This window comes from Rhyacophila brunnea, unplaced genomic scaffold (genome assembly GCF_057557595.1).
Source record: "Rhyacophila brunnea isolate RB1 unplaced genomic scaffold, BYU_Rbru_1.0 scaffold_18, whole genome shotgun sequence".
Taxonomy (NCBI): Eukaryota; Metazoa; Arthropoda; class Insecta; order Trichoptera; family Rhyacophilidae; genus Rhyacophila; species Rhyacophila brunnea.
The window spans coordinates 7,334,990-7,355,831 of NW_028232837.1; the positions used below are offsets into that span (position 1 = coordinate 7,334,990).

The window sequence follows — 20,842 nt, forward strand, 5'->3', positions numbered from 1 at the left end:
GATAAAAAATATTTTATAACTCACTTCGCCTGCTCCCTGGAAGACGATGACATTATCGGAGAGTTTTGTTTTTGTGATCCTCAGAGAAGCCAGAAGTCCAGCTACCGCCACGGCAGCGGTTCCTTGAATGTCATCGTTGAAGGTGCAATATTTTCCTCGGTATTTGGCCAATAGTCGGAAAGCGTTGGAGTTTGCGAAATCCTCAAACTGAAAACATTACACAGCTTATGTTATGGGATTTTATACTAACAAACAGGAATTGTAACTGACAATATAAAATTGAGTGATTGTGTTAAGTATTATTTATAATGTATTTTTATTCACAGATGGTGCTTAGACATAGGTGTTGTAAATTGCATAAACCTGTGTTTGTTCACTATTTTGTAAGAAATTGTGTCACTGTTTCGATTATTGTCAAATAGATGGCACTGTCAATTTAACAAATATTATAATAGTGGTATAATTCAAGTGAGAATATTTGTTCGGTTGTAGGTAACTCAAAAATTACACGGAAAATATTGATGAATCTTGTATAGTCTATAGACTACATTGTTGGTATCAAATCAATAGGATATTAGTACACTTTCTTCTCGATTATCGATATATCAAAAGAAACTTCTCAGAAAATAATGCACTTGGAACAATATGAAATGAGACGTGAGGTACAGAAGTGTGTATCTAGAAATCAAACAATTAATAATATGAATCACTCTCTTTCTTCATTATAATATATATCCGCCAGTGAGACACAGCCTCAAGGGTTCCGTTGTCGTAGCCGGCCCTCCCTCACCCTGCAGCGGTGCCACAAAAGCGATCTACGTGCTGCAGGTCTGGAATGGCGGGAGGCGGAAGAGTTGGTGATGGATCGAGGAAAGTGGTGCGAACTTGTGTTTGCCCTATGCTCCAACGCTGGGTCGTGACAGGGTGAAAGAAGAAGAAAGTCCAATCCATAATAGTGAAAAAATATTCGCCTATCTATAAAATATCTAAAATTATACCTTTAAAGTTTAAAATATACATAATTTTAGATATTTTATAGATTGAAAATATTTTTTATCTAGTATGGTTTAGTTTTGGCAGGGCTTAATTGAATTTTAAAAACTATTCAGCACCATCTGCAAATTGTATTCTTAGATAAATGAAAACTAATAGGTATGACTGACAAAGTTTAGTGTGCACCATTTATGTCGGATCTTAACAGCCTACCCTCACCAGTCATTTACGTATCTTTTGATGTACAATCCATAAATCAATCTACGTAGTTAAACTATTTATAAATAATTCACATCACTGTCCTTTGATAACGTCTTTTTCTCAATATAATAATCAACAGAACACAGCTCAAGATTACTACAAGAACAATATAAACAGTGAAATTTAAAATGCTGCCAACGCTTGTAAAATGTTACATCGTATTGACAAATGTTGATATTAGATACCACAGCGTTACTGCGTGAGAGAAATGTGAAAGCGGGAAACCATGTATACTATGTAACTATATAATCATCCTGATTCGGATCAAGTACTAATTATAAATAAATACAGGATTATATTTAAATACACAGAATATCATGTTTAATAACCTGAATAAGACAATTCTGCCCGTAGCGCTTCACAACAGCCTGCATGAATTCATCGATGAAGTCGTCATACACCTGACCGGTAACACGCCTGTGTCTTACACCGATGTAGAGTGGATCGTCCAAAAGAGATTGTGTATTAGTTCCAACATCTGAAATAAACATGAAAATATTATTGTTACGTCAAACATCACTATTTTCCTTTTAATAATTATTCGTCAAACGATTACTTTCCGGCTGCCTTCCTACAAGGCATACTCACTTCTCACTCTCTTGAATCTCGTAGGTCACTTCTGCTCTTGAAACATTTTTGCCTGCTATCACGAGGGATGGTTTCTAATCCTGGCATCTTAAAGAATTAAAATTTATATGCGCATGTCAATTACCTACGTGGTCGCAGACATGACCTATTCTGGGTCAAAGCTGTGTCCTCGAATCAAGCCTATCAGGCACCATTAGAGAGCGGTGCAAGACTAGTAAATCCGCTCCCTAAGACATAGACACTAAAGTCATGGTACAAAGCCGACAAAATCAGAGTAGGCTGGGCCAAGGTTCCAGTTTTGGAAATCATCAATTTGAGGTTGTCAACCGGTTCACATACCTGGGTTCCAATATTACAAAAGAGAACGAGGAACTGGAAGAAATAAAAGCCCGAATAACCGCTGCAAATAAATCGTACTTCTCATTGCTGCCCATATTCAAATCCAGAAATGTCCACAGAAAAACTAAGACCCGGCTCTATAAAGCCGTCATACTCACAGTCGTTGCATACGGGTGTGAGTCATGGACGCTAAATATGAATATTATACCAAGCTTCAAAACTCTCCACCTTCATAAAACTGCAGAGGCTCCATAGTCACGAATACCGAAGAAGATCCTCGAAGGAAACCCAGGGGGAAAAAGGCCAGTGGGAAAGCCACGCACACGATGGGGTGATGACGTTACAAAAGATGCCAACTGCTAAAAATCAGGAACTGGAAAAGACGTGCGGAGGACCGTACTGGGTGGAGGGCTCGATTTGAGCTGTAGCGCCATCGAAGAAGAAGAAGACATAGACATTTTCAATGATGTACTTTTCATTTTGTTTCTGAACCCTTATTTTATTGTATAAAATTGTTAATGTTTAATTATTTTTATTATTATTATTATTCATTTCTCTTGTGCGAGTAATATTATTGTATTAATGTAAATCTCATGCTATGAATGTCCTGAATCTTGTTTTGTTATGTGCACAATGTTTTGTTTTCTTAAATAAATAAATAAAAAACAAATAACTCAGTAAAACTCTATTATAACTTCTTAGGTAAGTAAAGTCGGAAATGTCCGCCGATGTACCGATGTGGATGGTGCTTATTCAGAGGCCTTACGATACGCCGAAATCTGGTTCTACAGGTCCTACGTTGTTTCTTCACTTTCAATGTGATGAGAGGACTGAATGGTCCGTTTTCTTATCTTGTCATTTCTCTTATTAAAGTCATACCAAGAGCTAGCGCCATAAGCGCTCTAAGCCTTTTAGATAACAAGTGGTTAAAGAGATAATTTAATGCTTTACCTAATGTGATCGGCAGGCATTGATGTGGCTTGATTCCTCCGAGGGCGGTGTACAGAGATAACTTTCCAACGGGGATTCCCATGCCCTGCGCGCCGAGATCTCCCAATCCTAAGATGCGTTCTCCGTCAGTAACAACAATAGCTCTCACATCCATCTCAGGCCTGTAAAATATACATAAATGGTATAATTTGTGTAAAAACATAATAATGTACTTATATTAAATTAAAAATACACAAAAATGTTGAAGAAAATCGACTAACGGCGCAATTCTTACATCGTCGTAGTTTGGTTTAGGCAGGGTATAATAGAATTTTAAAAACTAACCAGCACCATCTGCAAATTTTATTCTTAGTTCAATGAAAACAAATAAGTATGTCTGACAAAGTTTAGCGTGCACTATTTATGTCGAATCTTAACAGCCTACCTCCACCCTTCGCCACTGCTAAAGATCTACCATCATAAATTGGCATTTCAGCGAGGGCGCTAGTATGACATTGAGAATATTACCATAACTAACAAAAAAATGGTAATTTATAATTTTTTATTGGTAGTAGATTTCTGTACAAATATTATGCAATCCATAATTCGAGAAACATGTTGTAAAATTAAATGGCATTTGTAACAAATTTATCCTCGATAGACAATTTTAGTTTCAAATTCGACCGGCTGCCAACTTACGATGGTAGATCTTTAGTTATAGGCTTGGTTAATTTGATTACATATTATTAATACGAGGAATAATATAATGCCATAATATAACATGGCAAACCTGTAGCCACAGAATCTATCCCAAAGTAATTTCTGAGTACCGCTAACAACATGGCCCCCATATCCTGAAGCGGGCCCCCAGGCCAAGATGTTTGGCGGGCCCCCCTACCTATCGCTAAGATTAAGAGCTGTGAAATGTTCTAAAATAGTTATCCCCAAAATGGTGTTCTGCCGAACTGCAGGGTACTGTGTAAAATAAAGAGTTTTCCGAGATTTTTGACATTTTTAAATAAATCAAGTTAGATTGTCGGCACGGTATCATTTATTATGAAGCAATGATCGCGACCCCCTTTTGTGATAACTAAGTAACATGCGGCCTTTCGCCGTATTGGATAAACAGTCATTTTTATTAGCCAGGAAAAATAAAATTCCACTCGTGAAATAGCACCGCAGGCAACTTTATTACTATTAGCGCGAATTTGTAGTGTGTGTTTATCTCGCTTAAGTGATCGATCCGCTACGCCTGGCGTCTGGGGGGGGGGGGGGGGCATGGCTAACAGAGATACAAAACACACAACTACGTAATTGGTAATGCGCATCCTTTCGTAGGAGATCGGCCAGTTTCAAGGTTTAGTGGATAGAAGGGAAATTGACTGCAGTAAAACCACAACATTGATAGCTAAGTAATGGAATACATAAAGACTTGTGAGCGCTAGGAGTCGTCAACTAGCGGAATGGAGGAGTCTGTTTGAGGTGGTCCAGATCCACCCAGGCTATAGCACTACAGACTTACTTAGCACTTACCAATTTTTAAGAATGTCGTAGACGTGTCCTTTGTCGTGAATGGTGATGAAGAGTCCTCGTGGCCTGCGGTAGACCAATCCGTACTTCTGGCAGGCAAGACCGACTGTTGGAGTGTATACGATGGGCATCATTTCAGAAACATTTTCTCCGACGAAGCGGAAAAACAGGCGTTCGTTTCGGTCCTGAAATAGTAGAAAAGTGAATCAAGAATTAATGATTGCCAAAATCAATCTCCTTTTACTTTGTTTATGTTTAGATGGAACATAATATGGAAAACATGTGGCATCTTTGAAAATCACTGTCGGTTGTCAGTTATCTTTTGCTCTCCGAGGTGCATGACGTACATGACGCGGCGTCGCATTTTAGTTAACCAATTTACAACCAACTGTCCCAAGATAGCATCACCATTGTAGTGCATACACACAAGTTTCCAAACTGTTTTGGTCAACCCCGCCCCCTTTTAGTGCATTTATTTTAATAGCCACATAACATGTATGTGGTTAATTTTAATCAATTAATTTGTGAGGAATGCAATGGATTGAGATTAAAAACCTGTTTAGTACAATTTTTAAAAAATAATTGTTTCTGAGATATTATAAAAATTGTATAAATGTATCCTACCGTGGTGAAGGGTGGAGGTAGTCTGTGGATATTCGACATAAATAGTGCACAGTAAACACAAAACTTTGTCAGTCATACTTATTTGTTTTCATTTAACTAAGAATACAAATTGTAGATTGTATCAGTTAGTTTTCAAAATTCAATTAAACCCTGCCTAGGCTTAACCATAATAGTAGAGGTAGGCTGTGGTGACGTGAAAAAAATAAAGCAAGCTTTGTCAGTCACACTTTTTTGTTTTCATTTAACAAAGAATACAATAATAATTGTTGATGATTTTTAAAATCTGATAAGCCCTGCCTAAACCAAACAAAAGAGAAAAAATATTCTTCCGTCTATAAAATATCTAAAATTATTATGTTTGATTTAATGCCATAATTTTAGATATTTTGAAGAAAAGAATACATTTTACGTGTCATCTATTATGGTTTACTTTAGGCAGGGTTTAATTGATTTTTAAAAACTAACCATTACCATCTGCAATAAATTAAATTATAATTCAATGAAAAGAAATAAATTTGACCGATAAAGTTTAATGTATACTACATAATATGTACGTTGGATTTATACAGCCTACCTCCACTCTTCGCCACTGTACATTGTAACTACCTATAAGTTTTTAAAAATCTACTAATTGAAATTTTATAAGAAACACCATTTGACTCCTTAATCTGCAAACCGGCTAACTCCATTTGGGCAAATTTTTCAGGAATTTCACAATTCCAAAAATACACTTTTTTACAAATAAGCTGCACTATGAAAAATTAACACTCTTCTAATATTTTAGCTTCCCTTTTATATATAAAGAAAATTTATACAAAGAGCGGAGTTGTTCCGTTTACGATATTGAAAATTTGGGACCTGCAGTTGGCTGTTTTGTATGGAGAACGATAACGCATTTATTTACAGGTTTAGGAGTTTTAAATTTTATGTGAGCATAGAAAACATGCTTTATAACAAAATGCCATCAAAATCTCATTTTTGGTCAAAAGTGCAGTTGGCTGATTTGCAAATTAAGAAGTCGCATTGTGTTTCATGTTATTTTATTTTTTTTGTATCTTTGTCGCCCCGGATTCAAAGAATAATAATATCGACTATCTCGTGGAATAACACACTAACTCTAAATTATCAACTTTTCAGGAGAGCAATAAACCATTCAAAAAAATGTATAGCAAAAGCCGTTTATTGTATGCAAATATTATTTAAATTATAATTTATATCTATCATTTAAGCAGACAATCAACTTTCGCATGACATTAATTTAGGAAATAGCACTCTAAATGTGTTTTTCCACGTTATTTTTGACTTCTAAAATATTACATCTAGATTTGGTGCTCAATAGCTCAAAAAACATAAAATACACTATTTTGAGTTGGTGTGTTATTCCATATAATGATAATGAAACGGATTTAATTCCATGGTGATAATAATAAATGCTTACCAGAAGGCTCATGAGGTAAATGTATTTATTGAGGTCATCTTCGTATCTGTTGATGGACAGGCGGCAGAGTTCCACCTGTTCCTCTTGTGTCTTCACCCTGGGAGGAAGGAGGCCGTGTATTCCCATCGCCTGCCTCTCCTCAATTGTGAACGCCATGCCCTGGAAAAAGGAAACAAAACAATTAAAACATTTATTATCTTCTTATCAAAGATATTATATCACTCTTAATTATATCTGAATAAGTTATAATTGGCAGTGGCGAAGGCTCCATACTAAGCGATTATTTAAAGCTTACCTTCTATTTTCAAGTATTTAATTTATATAAATAAATATCTATATTGTAGGACATTGTAGGTTATAATAAAAATATTGATTGCCATCTATCGTCGTTATTTATAAGTAGAGCTTTTAATTTAGTCATGTTTCGAATCAAAAATAAATGACGGAACGTCCAACGTGAGTGCTATTTTTAGAATTATTTCAACGATAATCCAAGCCGAATTTTCTACCGAAATTCAGTTGCCAACTTCATGCATGTCTGGGTTTTTGTTCGAGACTCAGAAGCGTTAACAGACAAGCTTATTCGAAATGTTGAATTGTTTATTGTCTTTGCTTATCTTTAAAAGCAAATAATAAATAATAAGGATGATTAAAAAAAATAATAACTATTGTGTTCGATCACATATAATTTATAAATTGTTATTAAAAATAAATATTGTATTAATTCGCGATTATTATTTAGGTTACTTCAGTCATAGACAAACATAACATGCTATTCACAGTTTATGTCATTTTGACATGTCAAAGCGGTGGTAAAGGTTTATTTTATAATACAAAATTCATTGTGTTACTGTGAATGTGGATAAATTATCTCATATTGCACCGAAATCATTCGCCAGTGCTTTAAATATATAAGTATTTATTAAATTGTGTAGTGTCCCGGTAGAAAATGTGCGAACGATTGCATTTAAAAATTATCAAAGCTTGACCTTCCAAGGGTTCATTTAGATTTGAATACAGCAAAAAAACTTATATTAGACATTTTCACAACAATTTATAAATGATAAATATTTGTTTTTAACTGGCAGTTATACATTAAACAAACTTTTTTGTTGGCGATGCGTATTGTTTGGTAAAGAAAGTATGCGTGGAATTCTACTGCCATAAGTGATTTAAATAATTTGACAAATTCAGCGGTGAAACCTATGACCAGTGTGTCGTTGTCATTAGTGTGCACCTATTCATCAGTAGTAATATCGTAAGTATTATCTTCTTATTTCCCGTAATTTACCTGACAAGTGTGCTCTTTTTCTCTGATCTCCACAGCTTACCTCTTTCCAAAAGTCACCCTTCGCCACTGATAATTGGAGAAGTCAAAGAAAACCTTCTTCTATATAGATTAAGCCTAGGGAACTCAGAAATAATGGGAACTGAAATAACTAACAGGTGTGGAGTAACAGGCAACCGATCTTGAGTGTGGAAGAATATGGTATAAACTTAAACATGAGTCAAGAATACGGTTCGCCTTCGTTCTGACAACTGCTCTCGGTTTATGCACTGACGCTCATTCAATATTGGTATATTTGCAGGTCGCAACACACACTATTGCACATCTATAATGTGTGGTTCATTTTTATATGACACTCGCACATTCAAAACCCTGCATCAAAATGTAGTGTATTGGGGTATAGCCTATCGGAATTCTATTTATTAATCTGTTCTGTAATTGAGCCTAAAGTGAAGCAAAAAAAGGACCTACCAATTCTCATATAAAAACGGCAAACTGAAACTTGCTTCAGCGTTTTTTATAGGGAAACTACAGAAAGCTCCATCTACCAGGAGAAGGGTTTCTTCAACATCGCTGGTTATAAGAAATCTTCATTCTTCTTCTTAATTCTTCCTTTATCTTCTCATAAACACGATATCTGCCTGGCAATACTTTTTTGTCAATATTACATGTGGTAGTGAGAGAGGGTAATAAATAACTATTATAATGTAAATGGTCCATAAAAATTGAAAAATTGAATTATTTTTGGCGCCCCAAATTATTCGACGCATTTGTGCAACTGCATTATTGGATCGTATACATTATGTACGATTCGTATGCCTTCGTTAAGATGTTTAGCCTCTAAATATTTATTATTACCGGCAGTACCATTAATCAACGCAACAGTATACAAAGTTGATTGCCCGATCTCAATCTTATCTTATCGATGACAGCTGTTGAACAGCCGTCAGCCATTTTCACCTGAGGAGCCTTGAATTCCGCGGGCATCCACCGGAAACCGTGACCCACATCCGGCCGGCAATTCGAAAAAAAACTCTTAATCATCAATGGTACCGAGCGTATCTGTCGATTATTATCGTGACAAATGGATAATGTGATCAATCCGGAACATATTACCTGTGTAATGCGCTTGCATAATGAAAAAAAGATACATTCATAACCTCAAAAGCGAGGATAATAATTTAATTGGAGGTTATGTTATAATAAAAATGTTCATTGTTTATTATCTTACTTCAAGATTTTGACGTTAGATGTCGGTGTTGTCCTACCGAATAATTTGTCCGCTAATTTTAAAAAAAATATTATAATTATTATAAATAGATATTTTATATACCACTAATTAAAGGATTAAAGCACTAAGGATTTAATATTGGGGGGAGCCAAGTAGAGCTACAATATAAGATTTATGCCGAATTCCATCGACAAAAATGTTCTTTTGATTTACACCACCACTGACTGTTGTGGGTGTAGTCGTTCTTTTCGCCGCATTTTGGTTTTCGTTTTTCGATTTTTGGTTTTTTAATAGTGAGGTTCCACAATATTAATTGAAAATGGACAAAAAAAAGTATTATTGCATTTAACTTATACGCAAACCTACTCAACACAACACAGCGTAATTTCTCGTTTGACAGTTCCATTAGGGATTGGGTTTCTAAAAAAACCCGACATCAGTGTATAAAATTTTTTGCATTAGAAATTAAAATCAGAATTTTTTTTCTAAGGGTGATGGAGAATTACAAATCATTTTTGCCGTGTTTTTATTTGTCTAAGCCCAAGGTATAGTTTATTGGCTTTCATTTTCAATGTTTAAAATCATTCTGATATTTTTTATGTTTGGTGTACCAGGGTCTCTTGGCCCTTTCCTGGATGCGCCACTGGCCGCCCCTATGTAACGCATGACCTGCCTACCCCAAGAGACGTCACTGGTGTCGGCTCATACAGCGCTGTAAAGCAGAAGACTTGATAGAGAAGTTGTTTTAGTGTTGTTATTAGTCAAATAAAAAAATGCATTAAAACGACATTGCAACTATCTGAGCGCAAGTGTGACAAAATAGAAGGTCACAATCACCGACAGTTTAATGCTAATCGTTTATAAAAATGGCAATTTTTCACGAACATAATAATGACAATAATGAAAGCAAAAAATGAACAGTTTCTTTTAATGATCTGACAATTTATTCTATACTGTCAGTGTCCAACCGTCAAGGTTTCCGCAGAAAATGTCACGGGTTTAGAAAAAAAACGGTGTTTTGCAATGTCTAACAGTTAATGTTAGGCAGGGTCGGATTTATCAGTACTCTGAGTTCTCGCAGGATTAGGAAAAGACCCCAAATTCTAAAACTATGAAAATTATGTGCTAATAATATTATAGAAACATTTAGAATTCAAAAAAAGAAAAATTCAAAGAATAAACGCGGTGGATCAAAAAAAAAACACTTAAGTATTAATGATTTTAGGATTACAGTCGAACTTGGTTATTACGAGGAGATGGGACCGACTGAATTTGCTCGTTATAAGCATTACTCATTAAATCGTTGTATAACGTTATATAATTTTACAAATTAATAGATTGGAAAATACGCATCCAGCATATCGCGATTTTCTGAAAAAATCTACAAATTTATCACGTTGCATATAGAATTTATTCGAATTTTCTGTCGACCGTAACGTTTTTTTAAAACGTTTATAAACAAAAGCTTTTAGCCGCCATATCTCAATGAGCTAGCATAAATACCTACAGATATATTTTAGCATTCATTTCATTAGCATTACAACCCGATGTGGATCTTGACCGCCTCTCAAAGAGGTTTCATAACAGATTTCTTTTACGAGAAATGTATTTTAGCCACTTGCTCTACATATTAGTTCCGTGATGTGGGCCCAAACACACATTTAAAAACGACATGTGAATTTGCCAGATCCATGATTAAAATCCGAGACCTATCACTGAACAAGCAGACACGTTACCACTCGGCCATCGCGGGTGTGGACAATAATATAGTATGTATGTAGATTTATATTTCAAACCTCTTTAATGTAGATTAATAATAGTCATGGAGGTAACATTAATTTATCAAGATCTCATATATGTATGTATGTATGTACATACTAGGTAACTGGTAGATAGTCAGTAGTTAGGTACACATGTGAAAGTGGTTTATGATTAATCTGTTCGCTCATATGTAAATTTTGATTGAGATTATCTTTTCACTAAGTTAAAAAAAATGGCAATACGCAACTGACATTAAAATGAAATTAGCGCCATAAAAATAATCTGATAAATCTTTGATTGTTCAAATATTCAGATAGACAAAAAACGAACAATTAATAACGTAGGTAGAGCTCATAGAAATAGTCCTTATTCATAGTTTTTGTTCGGCGTTTGGATTTCTTCAGCATTTGTGGGCGGGCAGTCGATCGGTCAAGCTGGGCGCGAAGAGGATAAACAGAACAGGGTACAAATTGCTCTACTTCATTTACTTACACCCAACGTTCCCTCTAATTTTTTATTGTGTGTGCGGATCATCAACGCATCTGAGCAGTGGCGTAACAAACTAAAACTTATATTTTTAAGGTATTTATCAATTTCAGTTATTCTATGAAAATTGTATAATATTCTTACCAAATTGCTTGGTACTATATTACATTGGAGTCCGGCACATAGGTGGTCATTGATAAACACTAAAATACGTATCTTCTTTTCGTATACTTTGGCACGCGATAGAACGGGACGGATATAGTGATCCCACTCGACGTAAAATTTCACTTGCGTGCTCGCGTTAGTCGCACTTGACCATCGCCTTCCGAGAAATGAGTCGAAGAATTGTGCATGTAATGGTTTCGTGCATTCGAGAAAAACTAAAATCAGGCAAAAGAAACTTTTTGTTTACAATATATTTGTGTGCGGACTATGAGGGGGATGAAAACATGTGTGCGGACACATTTTGGTAGGTGTGCGCTCGCATACGCGCACACATTACAGGGAACATTGCTTACACCGTGCCACCACAATTACAAATTATTTCTCTTTAGAATTTTTCCACTACACACCCTGCTTAGTAGAATAGGGGTGCGCCTTGAAGTTTAATATTAATACAGATTTCGCATTAGAAAACGGTAGTGAGCAGTAGTATGTCAGAAAACAAAAATACCAAAAGCGTGCTGCCGTGGATATCACGAACGACTAAGGCCATACGCACACGATAACTACTTGCAATTACGACATGTCGCAACAATTCGAAGTTGAGCATCCCGCCAAAGGTTTTAGACGCAGGTCTGAAGGAAGCGGAATCAAAAAACAACGCTAATGTTGTTGTGGTCATTTTGAACGCCGCAGCAAGTGGCAGCCTTGTGCGGACGTTCTTTGATATGAATACACAGTATGAGAAATGCGTGTGGTTACCATCGGCGGCTGTTGTTCTTTCCGAATATAAAATGGCGATTGGAGATAACCAAATTGACTCCTGACCACTACTTACAGCAGTCAGTTTTTGACAGGCCATGGTGGATTCGCTACCACTTGGACTTGTTACCTGGCCAATATCTCCATGTGGCGGAGAACTACAGGATGCAAACCACATTCTCTTTGGATGTCCGAAAATGTGCCCCGAGAGGGAAGAGATGCTTAGAGAGTCGGTCCAATCAGCTGTTGGGCTCATCGGGCCATCAGACCTGCTCGCCACAAAATCCAATAATTATATTGCATTTAAAAAAAATGCGGCGTCTTATTGTGGACGTGCATATTTCTTCACATAGTTTTGTTTGTCCGTATTGTTCTAATTTGTTTGTATCTTAGGTATGTATCATTAAATTCATTTATTTCTCCGTGCCTTTCTCTCCCATGGCACATTTTTTATTAAATTACGTCTTTCAGTAAACTCAACCAAAGCTCACTTGAGAGCGTAATTGGGCATCTGCTCCTGAGACATTCCCAGGCTGACTGCTGATTTTTAGGTCAATAATTATTATAAAGCAATCATTATTCGTAGGATGTTTATCACACTTGAATGGCCAAAGACATAGCTTATACTGAGTATCTTTAGAATTATCTTCAAATGTGTTAATCTTGCCCATTTTTTGAATAATAAAATGCCTAATTCTTGTCAAATTTGGGGTCACAGAGATAATCAATATAATTTTTTATCGTAAATATTTCACAATAATAATGTCGACATAAATTATACTGATGGTTTTATAAATGCGTTTAAAAATTAATAAACGTAAAAAATCTTAACACCACTGCACATTTATGTACTGACATATGACTATAATATTCTAAAACATTATAGCGAGAGGTTTAAAAGAATACTATTTTATGTAATAAAAATACTTTATGTAGTCATCAAATGTTTAAAATAAATATAAAGGATAATAAGGCTTCAAAATTGTATAAATAGATTATCTACAACGTTTAAGGAATGTCCAGGATCATGCTTTGAAAATAGAACAAAAGCTCCATGTTGACCTACGCTGAGCATGTACCCCCTTAATTGGTCAAATTTTCTCGCCGTCCTCAACGTGGATAACAACGGTGTAGAACTGTGAAGTACAGAGAAGATAGGCGAGTTATATATAACCTAAAATATAACCTATTCATATCATGACTATATAATTATATACGATTTAACAGCAATATCTTGCCAGAGGACATAATTATATTACATTTTAATTGAAGGGTGTATTGTTACACACGTATCTGTTAAAGATACATTAGTGCCAATATGTATGCCGTAGCCGTAGGGAGAGGCAAAGTCATTAAATTGATAATCTATTTTCAATACATAATTACAAATTATTTTCATTAAATAATATCAATTAAAATATCGAAATAAATTCCTCTAAGAGAAACGTTACACTATTAGCTTTTAAAACTTCAATTCAACTCCAGGAAACAAAAGCTATCTATCAAATTCATGAATGGGTAAAAAATATTATAAAAGAAAAAAGGACCTTCCCAATGTCAACTCGTGATGTAAATTGTAAAGACTAGGTCACACCAAAGACGTAAATGCTTGTCATTATAAAACGTATAGGTAAAATATACGCACAGGTAATATTGTATAAAATGTATATCGAGGTCAGTGGTTCTTGGAACGCCCGGGGCGCCGCGATCGTAATATCATGACTTCACATTAGATAGGTATTGGTACCAATTTAAATTGTGGGCGACTGCATGTCTGGCACATTAGATATCTTTTATTACAGCATTTTCTCATAATATCGTTATCAAAAGTGACACAAATATTCACCGGCCAGCTTCCCTTGGGCCATAGTTGTTATTAATGATTTATTTTTCTGAATGGAAATCGTCAAATTATTTTTTTGACGGAACGCCGTGTAATTTTAAATTGAATTTAAATAATTCTAATCGTAAAAGATAGTATCTACCTATGTACAGAATCTATTTTATAGGTAGGTAAGTAAAATAAATTATAGTTATTTATGACCACGAAGAAACGTGATGTGGTAACACCATGACTGATAGGTACAATAAATACGAACACGAATTCGCGGGAAAATGATTTGGTAGAAAAAATATAATACAATAATTTTCAAATAGGTACGAAACGTCATAGAGAATTCTAAATTTAAATAATTTGAATGAGTATTCACTATTACATTATATGACCATTGTGTTAAATTGTGTCGCTAGTGACGAAAGAATAAATTACTTAGGTAATCTATAAATAACAAAATAAAGACTATTTTTGTTAAAAATAATTATTCTTCTATGTTTGAGTTATTTACCTATGTTGTTTCAGAACGCCACGGTTATCTGCATAGAACGAAGCAGTATGTAATTTATGTACATATATACCTACTCACTTTCTGTCATGGCTTTATGATTATGAGCGTTTGATGTCTAAATCGTCTTGAGGATGGATTTGTAAGCCGAAATATCAGTAAAAATAATTACTTAACTCAGATACCATAAATAACAAAAATTTTGATTATTTTTCAAACTAATATGTCGATACTTTCTAATAAAGCGCCGCTTTATCTCATGCGTTCCTTCATTCGCCGCCCCATTGCAACGCATGACCTGCCAACCCCCATGGCACGTCACTAAGTGTGACTGTATATCTATAATCAAAGTTTTTTTTGTGAGCATTGGTTATTCGATATTTGCTTAACCAAACTGTATATTTCTCAGCGCTCGAAATGGAAAAGTTTACGAACCGGAGCGCTCGACAAATTCTCTGAAGATGTTTACATAGTCATCAAATCGTATGTGTATTTTATAAAAATAGGTGTCAGATTTTCTATTCTATGGCCTATCTAGCTCAGACGGTCAACATATTTTTTCCACGAGACGGAGCGATAATTTTACAAATTTCACGAGCCGGAACGGCGCTCCGGTGCGTTCCGTTCCATTTCGAGCCCTGATATTTCTTGAATAAACACACAATAAATTCACTGAAAAAATAAAACGCGCCTTTGGCCCAGTCGCTGAATTGGTACCTATTCGTTATTGGCAAAAAACTGAATCATGGAAATACTATCTATTATTATATACTTACGTAAATCGGAAAAATTGTCTCTTGCGTTTCGCGCGTTGTATTTAACGGCCCACATGCTCAGCGTACGTCAAAATGGAGCTTTTATGCTATTTTCAAAGCATGATCCTGGACATTCCTTAAACATTTTAGATAATCTATTTACATAATTTTGAAGCCTTATTATCCTTTATATTTATTTTAAACATTTGATGACTGCATAAAGTATTTTTATTACATAAAATAGTATTCTTTTAAACCTCTCGCTCTAATGTTTTAGAATATAGTCATATTTCAGTACGTCCATGTGAAGTGGTGTTAAGATTTTTTATATTTGTTAATTTTTAAAAGCGTTTATAAAACCATTAGTAAAATTTATTAAATATTTACAAATATATTAAATATTTACAATAAAAAATTATATTGATAATCTCTGTGATCCCAAATTTGACAAGAATTAGGCATTTTATTATTCAAAAAATGGGCAAGATTTACACATTTAAAGATAATTCTAAAGATACTGATTATAAACTATGTCTTTGACCATTCAAATGTGATAAATATTCTACGAATAATTTTTGCTTTATAATAATTATTGACCTAAGAATAAGGTAGTATTTTTTTGAAATACGCCATTTCTATTGGCATTCCCCAGTGGTTAAGCTATAACATACGGCCGTAGCACATAAATTGACAAACGATAAATGAAGTTGGGAGTAAGATAATGTTAACGCGCGTGTTTGAATATGTACCTAACCGAATTTTTTTTTTTTAAAAACCGTACATTTCCATTTTGACGCGCACGTCCCCCCTTAAACGAGGAAAAATCAACAACTTATTTTTTTTGGCACTCTAGAAAATATGGTATTACCCAAATATTATCCTTATACTATGTACGTTGCTAACGTTAATGTAGGTATATTGTGCATGATAATTATTTATTATGTAGGTGTGATAAAACCATAGAAGTATTAAATTAAAAGAGGGGCAAGGAATCTGCTTTCTCATACAGCTGAATGAAGCGGGCCAACAATAGCCGATAACTTACGAAAAATAGCGACGCGATAAAAAAAAATCAGGGCATCACATAGCATTTACTTTGGTCATTATAACGTACCCACATAATATAATGTTAACGTTCAAATTTTGCCACAAATTGATTGCCAGCCCGCCCCACCATACTTTTTCGCCATACTAGCCGGCTTCACCATACTTTCATATAACCTGCCGCCCCTAGGATAAAACGTTGGTCTGGTTAGAATTCTTGCTCTTGAGTTTCTTCAAAAAATATATAATATATACCTATCTTTGCACCCCTACAAAAAATCTGGGGCCCATCACAAAAATCCGAAATAATCTCCCGAAGAGTTATCTGTGTTTAACAGGAAATTATCGTTAAAAGGTTGTATTAGTGTTGATTACTTTTGACGAAAGGCCTAATTACTCCAGCAGACTCTCGCAGACCCAACCAGATTCAACGATCGTCAACTGTAAATAGCAATTACATAGAAACGAGTCAGCTACCAGCTCGATCGTGTTGATGCTTGCTTTGATTGGTTCATAATATACGCTCAGTTGCCAGTGTTAACAATAAAAAGTTAACAACCAAATATCTATTGGTCAACATAGAGGAAATACTAAAAATCATTAATATGTTGTTATTTTATATAGGTACCAATAATTGGAGTTGACATTTAGACAAGTTACGAGTTGCTGATTGTATTTCGACCATTTCCGACCCTAATAGGATCGTATGGGCTTCCACGGAGTGGAGGTTTGTATAGACAGATTTTTTTTTAAGAGAAATGGATGTCAGCCACTTGCTCAACCTATTAGGTCCATACGACACAAATTTAAAAAACAATATGTGTACTTGCCAGACCCAGGATTCGAACCAGGGACCCACGACGCAATAGGCCAACGCTTAAGCTGCGCGGCCTTCGTGGGTGTCATTGTATTTACTAGGATATTATTTATTAAAGTCGGGCACCCTTCATTTCGTAAATACGCACTATGTAAACGTAAGACGTCGGGTGCGCCACGTGCGGCCACACTTGGAAGCTCAATATTAATTTGGATATTTTCGTTCGGTCTCGGTATTCTTCGACACGATCGTTCTCAAAAATATGAACTGTTCCAATTTGGTGACGACTCCAGAGAACTGTGACTTTTCACGATCGGGGGCGATCGCGGCAGACGGTTCGCCTGAAAACCTGCTAATTTCATTTAGCTTAATATATTCTTCAATGAATTTGGCTTGTAATGTCTCGCTTCACTTGATTAAAAAATTCGGTGTGTGTACTTATGCACGCGTGTTAGAAGTTATACTTCTTTGGCGCAACAAAACAAAAACAAAACTTGTTATAACCTAGATTCTTCGACTAGCTCTTAATTATCTTGTTAAATTACAAACTCAAGAGAAAGGGCCGCTTATTGGAGCGCCGTTGGTTTATTTCTATACACTTTAACTTATATTACTAAAATATATAATTATTTCTCGTTGTTTTTATTTTTAAAGTAACAACTATCACTCTGACGTTCAATCGTTTGTTTACGTAAGGAATTGCAAATGGCAACGGAACAATTCGACTATCAAATTTGCATTTCTTTGTATAAGGCTGACTGATTCGCAGCTAACTTCATACTGTCGCGCACCTTCGTAACGGTGTGCGCGCGCAGCTCTCAATTTAACTCTCTACCAAACGCCCCAAAATAAGTATAACTTCAAAAACAAAACTAAAGTTAAGACCTGCTAAAAAATCTAGTTGTCTCACTGAATCAATATAATATGCGATTTTGCTGACTCACCGATCCATTCGCAGATTAGAACTTAATACAAATTACTACAAAATTATCTTTGCCATACATCTAGAATTTACCTCATGCACAGGTTAACGTGTCAAGAAAAACCGATTTGTATCATTTTATCGAAAGGTGAACTGGCGCAGATTTAAATAGTAAACAATATGCATGACTTTGAAAAATAAAAACGGCGATATCCATTAGCTTTACACAGCCAGTGCACATCCAATGTCAAATAAATGTTATCCGCGCAATTAAGTAAGTACATATTATTAAGAACGCATATTAAACCATAAAGTAAGATAAAAAATCTATAGATACATATTTCTAAATATTACGTGTAGTGAATGAACATGGGTAACTTTTTACCTTGTCAACCCGATAATATCAAATTCGTCGGCTTAGTTTAGATTTAACTGTTATTTAATAAATCATGGATCGTAAAAGGTGTTATTTTATTGACATTAATTTAATAATACTGTATCATTAATTTAATTTAATAAAGCGCAATTTTTTTAGCACTTATTCCACTTTTAATAATTAATAAATCTGGACCGGTTTCGTCCGCCACAAAGTAACATTTTCAGCCGAATAATCTTTATAAACCAGACATTTATCAAAACAAATACAAAAGGTGCCACAACTAATCTACCAATACATAAGACATCCACGATTAAACCAAATTTTGTAAGAAAATACGCGATACCTATATATTATTATTTGTGTAAAACTAATCCTGCAGGGCTACTCTTACATACCTATCACTTAATTCAAAATCAAAAAAACCTATAAAATACCTATCACTTAAAGCAAAATCAATAAAAAAAATTATAAATGTGATATGTCGCATTCAGGCAGTTAATTATCCATGGAAGTTATCTGTCAGGCGTGATATGTTTTAGCACGGTCGACCATGTCTGCAGTGACCGAGATGTGTCAAACGTCGTTGAGTAACACATTTAACACGTCTTACTTGATCCCAAATGCATCTCATTAGAACCTCCAATAGAATTTTTTATCTAGCAATTATAATTATTGTAGATAACCGCCTTTTTATTAGCTCGTATTCTTGTTTGTCCGATACAGATTTTTCTTGTGTGTCCAGTACAATTTTTTTCTCGTTTGTCCAAGATTTGTATTGGACGATTGAAGATTTTTAACTAACTTCCCGACTAGCTAGACATTTGAAACTTTTAGAATATATCAGAACACGACGACAATGCATTCTTTTAATACTTTTGGCCATCTTTAAGGCTATACTTCAGCTGGTGAACGGTCTAAAACGATCGTGACTACGCGACGCTCAGATTGTGCGAATGACGCGTGCAGAACAAAACATAATTTGTCATAAAAAGTCAACATGCGTCCATTTAATGTTATGTTTATTGTTCTATTACTAATAATAATAATATATTCATTGATATGTTTTCTTTTTCCAGTAAATGGGTAACGTTTTTTGGTCACCTTTACACGATTTAAGAATTAATTCCCCCGTCGCCATCACAAAACAAATTGACGTGTTCACAGCTCGACTTTCGCTCTCCGATTGCCAGCCAGTCCGAAATTTCGTCGCACCTATAGTTGAAAATTATTTGCCGTTTCACTCATGAAGTACTGAATTCATTTTCAGTTAATTCTGTTTTGTATGTTTCGGAATAAAATCGTTAAAAGTAATATTCACTACTCACTATTATTGGTTGCTAAGGGCGTCCTAGGAACTAAATTATTAATATATACGTGCGTTATTGTGGAAATCAATATGAAATGTAATTTTAACATTTCAGTATTCTATTATTCAGTATTTCAAGTATAAAAAAAATTATGTATTAATACATAGAATTGTCAAGTTTATATGATTCAACAGAAACTTTAAAAAAGTGGTATATAAAAATTTCTTTTTATCTCGTAATTATTTGTAGAATTGCTCCGAGTGATATCCGTCTTATTTAGGAGCAATAAAAATAGCGAAAACGTCTTACTGTGTTAACTATTTAAAATAACCTTCCTGAAATCCCGTCGTTTCACCAGGAATATCGGGAATTTTCAGGAATATCGGAAGCAACTCGGACTGCGTCCTGGTAGTTCAGATGGAGAGTAGTGTTGCGTGTACATACTATGTTTCATCTACCCGAGACGATAGTATATACGAAAAGTCACGAGCGGGAGCAACATCCATTACGCCGATGGCATCATGAATTGTCGTGTATACAATCGTCTCGGGTAGACGAATCGAAAAATAAACCGCGTCCCTTATATTATGAAGGTATACTCGACCGGTCTATAGTAGGGCGTACGATACATTGTAAATATCGACAGCGATACATGTATAGGGAAAATATTATAGAAACACGGTCACGCAACCTGATATGCATTTATTTATTTATTTATCAATACAATGAACAAATTATATGATTACAATAATTAATAGATGGTGCGTTTTTCGGATGGAAACAGCAATGGGTACAGCTGATTCCAAAATAAATCCGTTATCTGTTAATAAACAAAGTTATCTATTATAGATAAGGAACACACGTATATTTACCTATAAAAAAA

The 20,842-nt window shown here is 34.9% G+C and overlaps 1 protein-coding gene across 1 annotated transcript in view; it reads right to left on the reverse strand.

Annotated features, from left to right (window-relative positions):
* Positions 1-20,842, reverse strand: part of LOC147073160 (NADP-dependent malic enzyme-like) — a 97,163-nt gene that overhangs the window by 9,822 nt on the left and 66,499 nt on the right. The window contains exons 3-7 of the mRNA XM_085945309.1: positions 6,704-6,862; positions 4,645-4,826; positions 3,133-3,293; positions 1,584-1,732; positions 25-207 (exon numbers count right to left, since the gene is read on the reverse strand). Of these exons, the coding sequence (XP_085801435.1) occupies positions 25-207; positions 1,584-1,732; positions 3,133-3,293; positions 4,645-4,826; positions 6,704-6,862 (834 nt within the window). The remainder of the gene's footprint in view (positions 1-24; positions 208-1,583; positions 1,733-3,132; positions 3,294-4,644; positions 4,827-6,703; positions 6,863-20,842) is intronic.